This window comes from Chenopodium album, chromosome 10 (genome assembly GCF_948465745.1).
Source record: "Chenopodium album chromosome 10, dcCheAlbu1.1, whole genome shotgun sequence".
NCBI lineage: Eukaryota > Viridiplantae > Streptophyta > Magnoliopsida > Caryophyllales > Amaranthaceae > Chenopodium > Chenopodium album.
In genome coordinates this window covers 14,844,507-14,861,248 of record NC_137843.1, presented here as the reverse complement: position 1 = coordinate 14,861,248, position 16,742 = coordinate 14,844,507, and the positions used below count along the sequence as shown (strand labels likewise).

The window sequence follows — 16,742 nt, the reverse complement described above, 5'->3', positions numbered from 1 at the left end:
CGGAGTACAACTACATTGGCAAGGAAAGGAAGGAACAACACAAGTACCATTTTCCTTTGTTTTTATGCGCTACAAAAGCTTCGTCAAGAAAATAAAGTGAGTGGAATAAAAAATAAATTGAGAGATTAAAATGTCTGAAATAATTCCCATTGTAAATCCCATCGACAACAATGGAGATTTTCATTGTCAAAGGTTAGTTCTCAGTTTAGCAGTCATTTCTTTTTATTTTATTTTATTTTTTTGATTGTTCAATTTACAGGGAGTATTAATTAGCTTCATCTAGAATTAACTAGGCAAGGAGGACTCCCTTCGTCTTTTTTTTTTTTTTTTTTTTTTTGTTTTTTTTTAACGACACTTTTTATTTGCTCTAAAGGGATGAAGTTATTTTTTAAATTTTTGGTTAAGGTAAGTTGATGAGTTATTTTTGTATGATAAACTTAAAGGGACAAATGAATTGTACTGAAAAAACTTAGGAACAAAGGGTTTATGAATTACTCGTATGACATATTGACATCATGTAACATTTATTTGCCTATGCCTGTACGGCTGTACTTGTACAGTTGTACTTGTACTTTTTACGTAAGAGTTATACCAAAAAAAAAAAAAAAAAAAAAAAAAAAAAAGTCTTTGTACATAGGAAAATTTGGTTTTTAGTTTTCACCAACTTATAATCCAAACTAACAAATACACGCACTTGGCAATTAGCCTATTTTCACTTTGCCTAAATTTTGCTTAATTTGAAATATTTGGGTTTTTCTACGTTATAAATCTTTAATCTTTTGTTTTTTACGATGTGTCCCTTTTTGAGAACCACACTATAACCTCAAAATACATTTAGTTTTTATATGGTAATCTTGTCAATATCCCGCTGTTAATAAATTTCGTTAGTGGGACCCACTCTCCACTTAATAATATTTTTTTTTATCGATTTACGTGTTGGAAATTGTTCCGTTAAAGGTTTTAGGGGCTAATTTGGATGTTAAGGAACCAAATTGAGCTCAAATTTGGCAAAAAAATAACGTGAATGCCTCGTTTTGCATTATTTAATATGTAAACACGTAAATTGATATATTTCTTAATACACAAAAAAGGTGTTTTTGTGTTTTTTTTTTTCAAAATTTGAGCTTAATTTGGACCCTTAAGAACCTAAATAGCCCCCAAAACCTTTAACGGAACATTTTTCGACATGCTAATCGATAAAAAAAGTATTATTAAGTGGAGAGTGGCCTCCACTAACAAAATTTATTAACAGCGGAATAACGACAAGGTTACCGTATAGAAACTAAATGTTTTTGGGGTTATAGAGTGGATTTTTCAAGGGAGGGGGGTCATCGTAGAAAACGGAAAGTTAGAGGGTTACTATATAGAAAAATCCAAAATATTTTTACAAACAACATATTTTGTGTGCGGCTGGTCACGCTATATGGCCACTTGCAAAAGAACAAAGTAGTTCTTACTCTTATAACACTAACCGAGTAATTTTCATAACACTAACCAATATAATAGTGACGAATTAACCTTGTAATACCGATCAAGTAATCCCTATAGCACTAACGAATTAGCCTCTATGGTGGTTGGCCACAGGACATATAAGAATTTGTGCTTTACAAAATAGTACTTTTTCCATTTCTTTTTGCTTGTGTCGTGAAATTTTCAATAATAAAAAAACAAATTCATTTGTAATTTTGTTAAATTGTTCTAGTTTTGGGCATCTCAATATTTCATATTCCGTACGTAATTTGGCTCAATTAATAAGTTTGGGGTCTTGGGCACACATTTTTTTTTTTTTTGTTTTTTTTTTGTGTCAAGATCACTTTGTTTCACAATTGAATAGAGTGAAACAAGGAGAGTATTTCTTTGTCAAAATATACTCTAGGAGATATCAGTGTAGGTAAAATAAGGGAAAATCCAAGTTGATCTCTTAGATAAATCTGTAAATATATGTTCTCTTACAATAATAAAAGTGAAATAGTAAATAGAAACAGAAATAAATGCATAAAGTTGTAAGATAACATAAATTGAAATGTTAATCTCAGAGATTAACCTAGGCTCCCTCAATTTAATAAAGGACCCATCCAATGGAGTGGGATGGCTCCAATTTTGTTAGGCACTGGGGAGGGAAGAAATGATAATTCATAATTGTGTGGAATTGTATCATAGGTTGTACGATTGAACACTTTGAAACACTTATTGAAATATAGAGAAAGTACTCTGTATGAGATATGTACCCGACTTACCTCACATGGAGTACTTTTTCTGTGTTTAATAAGTGTTACACTTTGATTATTTTTACTATTTACATAATAATTTTCACTTTACTTATTTACTAATATATTAAAAAAAAAACAAATGTTATTGTAATATACAATGTTAGATACGTTATAATGTATACTTCCATTATATCAAATTTCCTATAATTTTACTAACATATGACTAGATTAATTAATGGTCAAAATCGTATCTTAGCATACATATTTGGTCAAAGTGTAACATTTATTATTTAAATATGGTGGAGTACCTGCTTAAAATTTTTGAATAATACTATCTCTATTTTTGTAAGTGTCTTATTTTGATTGAACATAAATGTTAATGTGAAATTTTGACCAATAATACCTTTATTAAATACAAATTATAAAAAAAATGATACGGAGTACGCCCTCTTTTTCTTTTGTTTGTCCTATTTTCTATTACATGGTTTCCAATGCAATTTTTTGCAAAGAAATTCTTAATGCAATTTAGTAAATTATTAAAAATCGGGGTGGGGAATAGAGGGACGGGATGGGGTCGCTGATGGGGGAGAAAGCTGGGTGCTTGCGCAGAGGGGGCCTGCGTTGGCTGGGGGAGAGAGGTGGTGATTTTTATTTTTTTAATTGTTAAAAATATATTTAATATATCACCAACTTTTGTATCCATCATGGTCATGGGAATTACTTCGTTAGTGTTACAGTGATTACTCTGTTAATTATAGAATTACTTCGTCAGTGTCATATGGGTTACTCGGTTAGTGTTATAGTGTTACTTCGTCAATGTTATAGGGGTTACTTGGTCAGTGTAACAAGGGTTACTCAATTAATGTTATAGACTAATAGGGGTTATAATGTTATTTTTTTACAAGTGGCCTGGCCACATAGCCGCACACAAAATGCACGCGATGACTTATTAAAAATATTTTATACTTTACATTGAGAAATTTAAGTAAATACGAAATATGTACAGATAATAAATTTGGATACTTCCTCCATTTTTGTAAACCCAATATATTATCTGGACAAATTAATTATAGTAATTTAATCTTTGACAGCTTAAACTATAACCTTTCCGATAAATATTTTTCTGTATTTGTCAAGCTATGCCCGGTTAATATGGCATATTAACAAAGTTTGTTAATATAATGGCACATTCGCAATTATGAGCACTTATTAAAATATTTTATTGTTATTTCCGCATTTCGGTGAAGTGGCAACCAACTGTCTAACTGGACGTTTCCTAACGTTTTTAAAACTCCGTTTGTTCTTCATTCTGGAAAACACCAAATTTCATACAATCCCATTTCTCTCTCCTCTCAGACTCTCCCTGTACTCTTCTCCAAGCGCTCATATCTTCGCCGTATCGGAAGCCGTCATTTAATTAATTGCTGGTAATTGAGTTAATTTAAACATCCGATACCAATTGGCTCGTAAACTAATTTGTCTATGCAAAATGAAGAAGCTATTTTTCAGTCATTAACAACTTGGTCACAATATTAGTTGAACAACAGTTCATAGCAAATCGATTGCCGGTGAACAGCACAGTTATACCAAATTACAAAAACCAATCAAGCTTCAATTAAATCTAATGATGCATAATCAAATCACCCATTACATCAAATTCAATGTAGCCGGATGATTTGCGTCGGGCTCTTTGAAGCTCAAATGCTTTGAGGTTTTGAACGGCGAATGGTACTCTGTCGGCGATTTTGAATTTTAAGGCATATGGATCGGACAATGGTGTTAGAACGACATGATGATTTGAATGGAGTACATTGACGTTTGTTAACGGGTGCTAATTTGGTAAATAAAGTTACTGACTAAATTACGAGTCTACCCTTATTAAAGTATGCGAATTGACCTCCACATCCCCATATTAACATGCTTTGTTAATATGCCATATTAACAACCATAACACGTATTTTCTCGTATTTGTCCCCTTACATGGATCATTTGCCAATTGTATGTTCCGGGCTTCCAGCCCACCCTATCCAAAATTCTAGGTTCACCCTTGTTAACAAACCCAATTCAACTATTATAGTGTAGAAAAATAGCTCTTTTTTTTAAAAAAAAAGAAAAAGCTGGATATCATAGCGATAAACACAAGATTTGATCTCGCACCGTGTGTTATGACTCCACTCTAATTTGGATATTTTGTTTGGCTTTTTATTTTTGTAGTGAGGAAAACAATTGTCCAACCCGACTCACATGGACTGCTGGAGCATTTGCATTTCTCATACAAGTGCTAGGCATGCTTCTACAAGTGAAATATCAAGGAGAAGTCACCAATATCTTTGAGGAACACCCAATAATAGTGGATTCTTTCATAATTGTTCTGATTTTTTATGTTTTAGCAATGTTAGTTAGTCATGAACCTAGATACTATAAGTACCTTTCAATATCAAACTATATTACTTGTCTATTGGGAGCTCTAGCAAATAGCATACTCTTATATATGCTAGATATCTCTCTAGGATGGCTGGCACTAATCATCTGGTTCCTTAGCTTCTTGGTGGTCGTTTTTCGGGCTCTCCGCAATTACATACAGAACTTTATGCATTGCACGATAGTAGAAACATTTGCTTTATTGAACATGTTACAATATCATCGCCGTGTACCAGAAGTCTACCAAGTACCCATTTAGGTTGTAAAATTTCAATTACCTCATCGTTCATGAAAGATCACCTCAGTCTTAGTGTAAGGTCGTTTCAGAAAGTTTAATTCTCTATTCTATACCTTACCCTCCTTACCCTACAATATTTTCACTCACATTACCCTAAACTTATCATAGTTATCACACACTGTTTTAATCCATACATCTATTTCTTATATCTACAAAGTCTTACTTTATCCAATCCCTATTTTTCTTACACCCGCTCATTATTTCCGGACTTTCTTAGAAACAAGAATTTACTGTAACTAAATAGAACTTTCAATAACAGAGAACTACAACACTAGCTGTTAAGCTCGTCAGTTTCCCGAATTACTCATATCATATGTTGTTTTCTTGGCTCTAATAAGAAATTTAAAACTAAGTTAGGGGGTTCTCCCTACATAAATTTTCTATCCAAGAGTCTTATATATTACGAGTATATTTAATTACTATGTATAAGTGTTCTTGTTTTATTACTCCCCCATTTTCTTTTGTTTATCCATTTTGAAAATTTGAAAGATAATTATGCAAACAGACTTTTATACTTTAATGTCTTTTTTTTGTACTTAATGTCTTTTCTATTCTTCAACACATATGTAATGCAACTTGAAGTATAATATTGCATTGAAAATTGTACAAAAAGCAAATAGGAAAAACTTTTTTTTAAAAAGGGAGTATTTAATTTAATATGAATAGAACTTATTTAAATTCACAAATTTTGTTTTATTTATAATAGGATCTTGTTGATGAGCGTCCAAGGTAATAGTAATGTACTCCTTTCTTCAAAAAAAAAAAAAAAAAACAAAAATGTACTTCTTCCGTTTAATGGCGCAAGTTAGCCTTTTCCTTTTTAATATCCCATCTAAAAGTTCATAAATTAGAAATAAAATAGTTTAATTCCAATGCCTGGAAAAAGTTTTGTTGTACATATGTAAATTTAATGAAATTCTTATTCTTGAGTATTGATAATTGATACTCCTTCTGTGTTTAATAAATAAAACATTTTGACTTTCACGGAGTTTTAGCAAAGTTAGTTGAATTTATTAATAATAATAGGTAGCGAGGTATAAGTTTGAGGAGAGAGAGAAGAAACTAAGGAGTTTTGTGAGGACTATTATTTAGTAGTAGAATATTATTTAAAAAATAGAGAGAAGTTAGTAAAAAAAAAAAGGTTACATTTATTTAAATACGACCGTAAAAGAAAAACGTTTTATTTATTTAAACACAATGGGAGTAGTTGATAATTTGATATGGACATGACTCACATGAGTTGGATCAAGAATTCAAGACATAAATTAATGTTTTGAGAAATGATCCCACCCGGCCCACTCCTAAACATTCAAGGAGGTAACCCTAAGCTACCTCACCCGTTTTCATTGAGCAAATAGGACAAACTCAAGACAATACCATTGCCATTAAAGATGGCACTGGGCCGGGCCGATCCAAGGTCCAACACGACTAGCATGAACAAAGCGCGACATGACACGTTATTGTGCGCGTCGGGCTATTGGCTGCCTTGATTTGAGAGAAGCATGATAAGGTACAACACGGCCCGACCCGACGAGGCACGACAAAATACGCTAAAATCAATAAAATTTTACTTAAACACGCAAGTCCGGCATGGTGGCACATGGGCTTGAGCTGTGCATGAGCCAACCTTTTGAAAATTTTGGCCCTGCTTGACTCAACCTGTAATTCATGGGATGGGCCAAGGGATGGATTTAACTAATTCCAAAACACATAGACCTAATACGAGACACGGTCCAGAGCCATCTTTAAATACCATGAAAATATTCCTAAACTCCTACCGAAACCAAAAAGGTCTAAGGCAATAAAAGTCCCAACAAAGGTAAATTTGGTAAGACGTGTGACAAAGCATTTTTGCATTATGCCTATTGGAAAGATCAAAGATGAAAGATCCAATAAAATTGTAAATTAATAAAACCGACTTGCACTAAAGTATTATGGAGAAAACAAGTGACCGATTATAAGAGAATAAAAAATTGATCAACTGGTAACAAACTAACAACTAACGAGGATTAAGTGATTAACTTCACACTTAAATTCACTTGCACAGGTACAACAAAAGGATACGGCAAAGAGTGACTAGAACTGGTAGCAATTCCCACGGTTGGAAAACAAGCTTACTAAAAAGTCAATTTTATGAAGCTGGCATACTTTAAAATTTTCTATGACGTGACTTTGAAGATGAATCATTAGTCTAAATGAACATCCATATACATAAATCAATCCCAGTTATTATTATAGGACATTACCAGCACACAAATTGAAAGAGTAAATGCTAAGGCCAGTGTAAAAGTCAATATGTCACAACGATACTCCTCAATGTCATAGATATTTCCAATGTTTGCAAAGGAGTTTGCTACTCCTATGTGATGAACGGCAATGATCTACTTAAAATATACGAAGCAAGTATTTCATCATACCCTTCAAGTACATAGGTTTGTTGCATAATCCAATGATATAGTTAATGATTATCAAGTCCTCACTTCATTGCATTTCTATTTCCGTTATTATTTGTCATTTAAACTTCTGCTATAAATATCCACAAGAACAATGCAAAGTTGCAAACTAATGTTAGCAAAGCTGGTAAGTGGTAACCACCATTACACTGTTATAAATAAAAAGACGTTGAAGATATTGATGGTTATTAAAGTTCGTTATACTAAGTACATTGTCAAACATGATAAATGAAACATGTCAAAAAAAAGAAAGTTTTTTTATACGTACCGGTTCAATATATTGGTGCATTAATTTTGCTAAGATCAATAGGTTTGAGTATTGTTTCTCCTAACAGCTTGAATTCTTCCATCATTTTAGCATTCATAGTAAGCATGTCTGAACCATCAAATTTGTCTTTGTGTTGCAGATGTGATATGCAGTTAGAAGGTTGGCTAAGAAGCGGAATAGCACATTTTCTCAAAACAGGAACAGGAAGACCAAATTTATTCCACCATGTAACTGTTTAAGCTTAGCAAAAATTAATAAAGTTTGAAAGAAAAAAATAAAATTGAATTGATAACATACCATGATCATTTTACAAGAAATATAGATTAGCATACCAGGGTGACATGTTTCCAACTCTGATATCGCTGTGTCGGTGAACAAAGATGGGTCCTTCGGGGTGTATATCTCCAGTTGTATCTTGAATGCCTCTTTTTCTGATTCAACTAAGTGATCATTCATGTAATCCATAGCCATTTCAATTTTGTCAGCCTCAATAGTCTCGTAAAACATGTAAGCCGGATTTAGATAAGCAGCTGCGATATGCATAGGCATGACTATAAAGCCTTTAATATTTCTGAACGATTCCCTCAAGTACTCGTACTTAGATGGCTCAATCGCGTAGTAATAATCTATATTTTCTTCAGCCTCTTCGATAGCTCCATAGAAGTAGCCAATGTTTGGGACAAAGCTATCAAAGACATTGAGAAGTTGCACAAGTGGTCCGATTGCATCCAAAACCTCTTCCACCTGTTGCCAAAAATTCTCTCGATTTACAATGTTTGATATTACAGTACTTTCAGATGGATTAATGAAAGTGCTCTGTAATTTAGTCTTACATTGCATAAGTTTTTGGAGCTTCAAAAACGGATGTTCATTTATCGATGCCTCACCAGGCTTTTCTTTCATACCCATCATTAAGCAGTCTGATTCAGCTGTACTGAGATATTCATAAGCATACTCTGCATCCGTTAACAGATCAAGGAGCCATTTACTTTTACTACACATCAAGCGCAAGAGCTTCAAAATCTCAGTAGGAGCACAAATATGGGCACAAGATTTGTAGAACTTTTTTTCAGAATGTAATATAGTACCAGCATATAGGAGCAGATTATCATGTGAGTCCTTTTCTTGCTCTACATCATATAAAATTTGTAATGCTTCTTTTTTCATAGCCTTTTCGGTTACATATAGCAATTGCGGAAGACTTGACTGACTGGTAGAGCTATATGATGGATCATACGCATTAAAAAAAATCACTCCTTTTGGAGAGTATACTGTATAGCCCATAATGTCAGGTTGTTCAAAAAAATTGCTAATCTTCTTTTCCTTTAGATGAATCTTGACTGTACAGCCAGTGATGCTCCATGACTCGCGGACATTTTGTATATAATGCTCAACTTCCTTTTCAAGAATTGGAAGAGAATATGCAACCAGACTTGGGTAAGTTGGAGGTACATAGTTAGGTCCAGAACTCGCAATTGCACATAGAAAGTTCCTGAAGTATGGTTTATCAACAGTCTCTAAGGAAATGTTGTTCAAAATCAAAAATTTAGCAAGCAAGCTATCCTTTTCAACATCACTTCCAACACACAATGACGTTAGAACAGGAGGAAGAGCTGAAATACCATGAATGCGCTGCTGCCCTACTGGACGTTCTCTGGTGTTAGATGTAACATTAAAACAATTTTCAGCGACGACTTGTTCAGCTACTGAAGAGTGCACATTTGGACAAGGACTAATACCACTTCCAGATTTTCCAGATAAATGTGCTTTAATCCTTGAAGCTCCTCCAGAATAAAATATTTGGCAGTAGCTACAAATGAATCCACCATCTGTTTCTACCACATGCTGCCATATTTGGTCCTTCCTTCTACCCGTTTTTCTCTGCATACATACATTTTAGATGACGTAAATAAATGACAATTCTCATAAACCTTACGATGAATCATATCTCAACCTTAGATGATATAAAATAATTGAATCATATGAGATTCACATCAACCCATTTTCTCTGCATATGTGTATACAATGCATCTTTACACTGTATTATTTCTCCCACTATCTGCCACAAGTTAGACCATACGCTTCATATGCATAGAAAGTTAAGAGCATGTTAAAACAAAAATCATATCTCAGTTCCTTTCACAAATATCACAGTAGAAATTAAAACTTTCTCAAAGATACCTGTTGCCGAATTTTGAGAGTTTGACTATTTGCCGGCGTTGACTTTTTATCTATTGCCCTTTTTAGATTTCTTTTTCCCCTCCATTTTCACCCAAAATTTTCATCTTTCTCAAAGCCTTCATGTATCTTCTACTCATTCCTCCATAAACTACCCACCAACCCCAAGTGTCCTTTCCCATGTTCTTCAAGAAGGCCAAACAATAAAAAAAAAAAAAGGAATTTGCAACTTAGCCTATCTTTAGTTCACCTTCTTTCAAGATCTTAGAAAAAATAAGTTTAGATAGAAATTAGAAAACACAAGTTATGAACGTCCTTTATTGTTTTATGTACGACTATTTATTGCTAAGTATCTTTATTTCCTTTTTGAAAAAAAACTTATGAAAATTACATCTTAATAAATAACAAATCAATTTAAATCAAACAAGACCCAATTGATATTAATTTTTATTTTATTATAGATTAACATCATATAAGGTTAAAGTTTAATCAAATCAAACCACTCACTCACAGTAGATCGAATAAATTAACTTAATTTTTTTTGCTTATCTAATCTAAACATAATCATTTTTTCTAATTTAAACTTATTTTTATGATGTGATCTGATTGTTTGATTTGACTCTACTTAGACCTCATATATACAATAATCTATTAAAAAATCGATTTGACTAGATTTATAATAATTTATATATATATATATATATATATATATATATATATATATATATATATATATATATATATATATATATATATATATATATATATATATATATATATATATATATATATATATATATATATATATATATATATATATATATATATATATATATTTTGACATGTAATTTCATTAATGTTTTCATTATGTAGTTTTTTTAGGATTTTTCATCATGTAAATTGAATATATTTAGCATTAAAAAATCGCACCTAAGGTGAATCATTGCCTAACATCATGCTTCATGCCCCTATAGCCCTATATATATATATATATGTACTTCGTTTTTGTTTGGTTACACTAGTTTCCCATGGACACTCAAAATTCCTAAGAAATGCAAAGTGGTGAATTGTTGGGTTAACCAATAAAGTGCAAAATGAAGAAAGTTAGAATTTCATGGGAATTTGAAGTGGAATTGAATTACTTAGGTCGTCATTCAAAATTCCCATAAATTCTAACTTACCTATATCTACCAAACAAGTTAGATTAATTTCCTAGAAATTGCATGAGTGAAATAAATTCCCACGAATTGTAAATTACCATGGAAAGTTATTTGTAACAGCTTGCCTTCGTATACAAACCTGATTTACATCTAACACAAATACGCAATCATAATTAAATGTTCAGAAGAAACAGCTCAATATTTGTAACAGCTTGCCTACTAACCTTCATCAGGATTACGCGTAAATTAGCGCGTTGCAGTCTTCTTCTCTAATTTCATCAACGAACAGTGCACATCTAATGATCCAATAAACAAAGAAAACTTGAAACTAAATGAAATTAAGCTATAGTTAATAGAATTCTGATAGAAAGAACAATGATATTAGCTGATTATATACGGAATATATAATTCAACTTTTGCTTCTTCAGAGTAATTATCTAAGCCTTGTATTTGTATTTCTTATGTAAGTTGCATTTGTTTAGTAATTTCCCTCTGCAAAAGAAAGATACATTACATGTTTACATGCCTTTAATGGTTGACTCAAAGTCGCCGATATTTTTGTGGAAAAAAAATAGTCACCAACTTGGCTACTACTATACTACCTCTGTTTTTTTAATTGACACGTTTTGACTTTAACACTATACACACACTCCTCTTTAATCGTGTTTTGTGTTTTATATATAATTAAAAATATAGTCCTGTGAAATCTTGTTAGATTCGTCACGATACATATTTTCAAAATATCAACTCTTCATAATTTTTGCTTATCGGTAAATCGGTAATTAAACATATTAATGGTTGAATTGCATTGACAAACGTGATTAAAGAAACGTGTCAACTAAAAAGAAATGAAATAAGTATTATTTTTTGAAAAATTTGACTTTTCCTACCCCTAAAAAGATCATTTTGCATTTTGTTTATCTAATATTATTTTATTTTACTATCAGCAATTGTTACTATTTCCGTTTTTAGGGCCCACTTAATTAACTTACTTCGATTTTTCTCAACGAATTTCCTTAGCATCAGCCCCACCCTCCGGCAACTCCCACCTCTTCTTATCAGCCCTACCCTCCAGCAACCCCCACCCCTAAAAAGAAGCCCCATCCGAAACCCCCATCCCTTGACGACACTGAATTCCTCTTAGGCATTTTATCAAACATCTAGCATGCACCATCCATAAAACCCAATTTACGATAAATGTTAAAGATAGCTTCCAAAAACCACATCTACGCACCTGTTTTAAAGCCGAATATCACCTAAATTTGACACTATACTAAAAATTCCAACAAAAGAATAACCATTGGGGAATATTCTCAGCCCACATTCGCCGAAACAAATCAAAAACATAAAAAGATGATTTATTGCCACCAATTTGAGCATGTGTATTAATAATTGATCTCCAAGAAACATCATCTTTGGTAGGGATTTCCTCAGGAGCAAGATTAGCATTGGCTAATTGGCAACATTTTGCATATAATTTACAATGCTATTAGCTAAGTATACATTGTGAAAAGATTTGATTTGATGCTTTTTGCATGAATCGATTTACCCTTTTGAAGATCCTGTTCTTGGGTAAGCTTTACAATCCTTGGAAAGAGCTCGATGAGTTGCACTCATCGATCTGTTATTGTGGGTTGAGGTTTCGAGATAGGGGATGGGGGCGTGGGGTTCCGGGGAAGGGGTGGGGGTGGGGGTGAGACTGCCGTGAAGGGGTGGGGGACTTAGATAAGGGGTTGCCGGATAATGGGTTCACTGTTGGAAAGAGGTGGGGGTTGCCGGATAATGGGTTCACTGTCGGGAAGAGGTGGGGGTTGCCGGAGGGTGAGGCTGCTGTTCAGGTTTGGGGGTTTAGGACTGAAATTCGTGGATAGAAGAAGAAAAAATAGAATAAAAGTTAATAAAGTAGGCCCCACAAATGGAAATACCAATGACTGTTGTTAAGTGGTAGTAAAATCTATAATCTTTACTTTTTACTGGAAGTAATATATAGGAATTTTTTTAAAATACTACCCCCAAATACACTTACTTTTGTAAAAAAAATCACCCATTTTTCATGAATTTACAAAAAAAAAAAAAAAAAAAAAAAAAAAAAAACCACCTACAAAACCCAAAACTAGTAGTTATCAGTTTATCACCACCCTAACTCTATTTCGACTTGTTCTTAGATTTAGGCCCCGTTCTCTTCACCTTGTTTTTACTGAAACAAAATTATATTTGCTGAACTTAAATTATTTTTACTGAACTTAAATTAAATTTACTGAACTAAAATTATTTTTGCTGAATTGAAATTATTTTTACTTAATATTATTTTTTTAAGGTGAAGAGAACATGGCTTTAATGGTCCACGTGTCACCACCCTATTGGCCAAAATTAACAAAAAAAATTTTAAAAAATTAAAATAAAATCCCCTCACCAACCCACAGCAACCACCCCTTCCTGTTGCTTCTTCAATCCCGCTTCACCACTGCATCCACACCTTACCGACCCCTCCGACCACCTAACCAAGCCACACGCAACCTTGTGTTGCCAGACGACCACCCCACAACCTCCTCTTCTCTGCCCCCTTCTTTCTCCTTCTCGTGTTTCTTTGTTTCTTCTTTACGCCACCCAAACCACCTCTAGTGCCACCCAATTCAGCCCTTGTAGCAACGCTACGACATCAATCAATTCCAACAACCTCAATTCGACCTTCAAACAAACCAAATCAGCCACCAATTCCCAGAAGTTGGGATGAGTTTTGCGACAGCGATGTGGGGCTAACTGGGATTTTGCGAACAGGGGTGGGGGCTTGGTGGGGTTCGCCGACAATGGTAATGGCTAGTTAGGGTGGAAGTGGTCCTGAAAGTGGTCGGTTTGGGTGCGGCGGGCTGTTTCCAGTGGGATGGTAGGATCGCCGCAAGAGAAGGGGAAGGAGGTTGGGATTTTTTTTAAAAAAAAATATTTTATTATAACTTTTTTTTTTACCAATATGGTGGTGACACGTGGGTCTTAAGTCAGAAAACAAGCTGGAATAAGGGAAGGGGTGGTGATTACTACTAGTTTGGTGTTTTGCAGGTGGATTTTTTAAATAATGTAAAAAAGGGTGGTTATTTAGAAAAGTGGTGTATTTGAGGGTGGTTATTTAAAAAAAATTCCTAAAATAAAATTGAATTTTAGATAGGTAGTTAAGTTCAAAGTGGTGTTTTTGGGTGGTAATAAAAGTCAATTTTTTCTTATTTTTTTAGTAAAAGAAAGTGATTTCCGGAAAAATGCTATGTAGTAAAACAAATCAAAATTTTATAATTATGCTCCATGTTTACAAAAATTCCCTACAAACCGTCCACGTTAATCTATCTATCTATATATATATATATATATATATATATATATATATATATATATATATATATATATATATATATATATTTGTAGGGAATTTTTGTATATCTATATAATTTTTTTCTACTAAACCACTAATTCAAATAGCGGTGATTTGTCTATTCATTTTTTTTTTTTGAGGAAGAGAAGATTGTCTGTATTTAGTGGGCATACGATAGATGGAAATATGCTAATTTAGGATTTTAGGGTCCGTTTGGTATTGCTATGGTTTACTATTTTTTGGTTTTTGTTTTGTAAAACCATATAATATAGTCATATAATGAATCAAAAATTGGTTAAACTTATTTAAATCATGATAATTTTGAAAATTGACAATAGAAAAATGGAAACATCTTTTTCTTGTTGTTTTGGTTTTTTGTTTAAAAAAAATTAGAAAACTAAAAGCAAAAAATGATGCCAAACAAGCCCTTAAATAGCGGTTTCGTACTGTTTAGTTAAAAAAACAAATAGGATGTATATTTAAATGATGTGGACAGTATGTAGGAAATTTTGATAAAATGTAGCGAAATCATGGAATTTTAGTTTCTTTTTAACAATTTTTATGAAAATCACTCAGTAAAGATGTCCATCAAAACCTCTCATAAATTAATGCGAACTACAATAGTGGGCATAGCCTTTTGGACATGGAGAGAGGAAAGCTCGTAAGATAACCCCCATGTTTTGTTCACCTTATTTTAGATAAAATAGATATCGATAAGTTCGAATCCAATCGATCAGACCATATAACTAAGTCCAAAATAAATCAAATCAAAAAAATTAAAAATAAAAGTTCTCAAGTATTATAGGTGTCTACTCGATCAGCTCTCGAGTAGTTTATCCTAATATTTGAACGTTGAAGTTCTCATCTTTTGCTCCAGTTCAATGGATGTGTATATTTGAAGTCTTTCATATAATTTATTTCCATTGATGTTGACCGTTGGACTAACCCCTCTTCTTTCCTCTCTTCTTGGATTTTATAATTTTTTGGTCATTTAGATTGGATTTAGTCTAATTTGTTCAGAAATTAGAGTATTTCTGACCTTTTCTCTAGTTTTTATATATCTTTACAACTTAGGCCCTGTGTCTTTTGAGCTGTTTCAGCTCTGCTTTGCCCTGCCTACTCTGCTTTGCAATGCTGGAAGCCCTGCCTGCTCTGCTCTGCTGTGTTGGAAGCTCTACCCTCCCTGCCATGCTCTGCAATGTTGGAATGTCTGCTTTGCTCTACTCTGCTCTATTGAAATATGCTCTGCTCTGCTAACCTTTGCTCTATTATGCCCAAAAGCTTACAAGAATAGAGCCGTAGTGTAGATGTTCGCCCGTCTAACCGTCTCTCTACGACGGAGTGTATGGTGGAGTTGTTAGTTTTTTTTTTAGTTTTAGGGTTCGTTTGACATTGTTGTGGTTTTCTGTTTTTTGGTTTTTTTGTTGTATAAAAGTATATGATATATGTCACATAATGAATCAAAAATTATTTAAACTTATTAAAATCATAATAATTTTGAAAACTGACAACAAAAAAGTGAAAACACCTTTTTCTTGTTTCCTGTTTTTGGTTTTTAGTTTTAAAAAAAAACGAAAAACTGAAAAACCAAAAATGATGCCAAACAAGCCCCTAGCTATTTGTTTTTCGTTAGGGTTTATATGTGTATTAGGGCTTATCAATAAAGTAATCATCTTTTGCTCCAGTTCGTTGGTAAAAATTGTTCGGGATTGCAACGATTGTCGAATTCTCAAATAAGTTCAAGTGAATTATATAATAATTATCCTTACGCTACAACAAATCATTAGATTGTCTCTTCGAAAAGGCTGTATATTTCAATGATGTGTGTGAGGGATGTCTCACAGTGCAAGATATGATCAATGATTGTAGCTTTAATGAAAGAAGCCTTTATTTGATTATATTTTTATGTATTTGTTGATTTTAAATTCTTGAATGCATATGACTTTTTATTAATGAATTTATTTTGTTCGAAAAAATAAAAATAATTAACATCAATTAAGTTTAAATACAATGAGATAAGAATACCAACGAACTATTCCCTAAAAAAAAAAGATAAGATAATACACCGCATAAGCTGTAAGTGAAAATAGTTGAACTGAGCTGAGCTAAACTGAACTGAACTGAACTGTTTATGAGAGAAGGAAATTAAAAATTGAACTGAATTGATTGAAGCTAAACTGAAATGAAATTAAGCTGAAGAGAATAGACCTTTAGTGTACTCCTTAGTCCTTACTCCGCAAACCAAAACTGTTGCATGTGTTTAGCAAAAGTCTTTAGTAATTAACTCATTTATTTTGAACAAAAGGGGCTTGCCCCTCTCCTTCACCCAAAAAAAAAAAAAAACAAAAAAATAAAAATAAAAAAATTGAACAAAGAGTGAGAAAAAAAGATGTTTT

At 32.8% G+C, this 16,742-nt stretch overlaps 1 protein-coding gene across 1 annotated transcript; it reads right to left on the bottom strand.

The window, feature by feature from the left end:
• Positions 1-7,538: 7,538 nt before the first annotated feature.
• Positions 7,539-11,647, bottom strand: LOC145563657 (uncharacterized). Its single transcript, XM_081624092.1, has 3 exons — positions 11,213-11,647; positions 7,983-9,531; positions 7,539-7,881 (listed from the first exon to the last, which is right to left on the bottom strand). The coding sequence occupies exons 1-3, from the start codon at positions 11,216-11,218 to the stop codon at positions 7,655-7,657; spliced, it is 1,782 nt and encodes a 593-aa protein (XP_081480218.1). The 5' UTR covers positions 11,219-11,647; the 3' UTR covers positions 7,539-7,654.
• Positions 11,648-16,742: the final 5,095 nt, after the last annotated feature.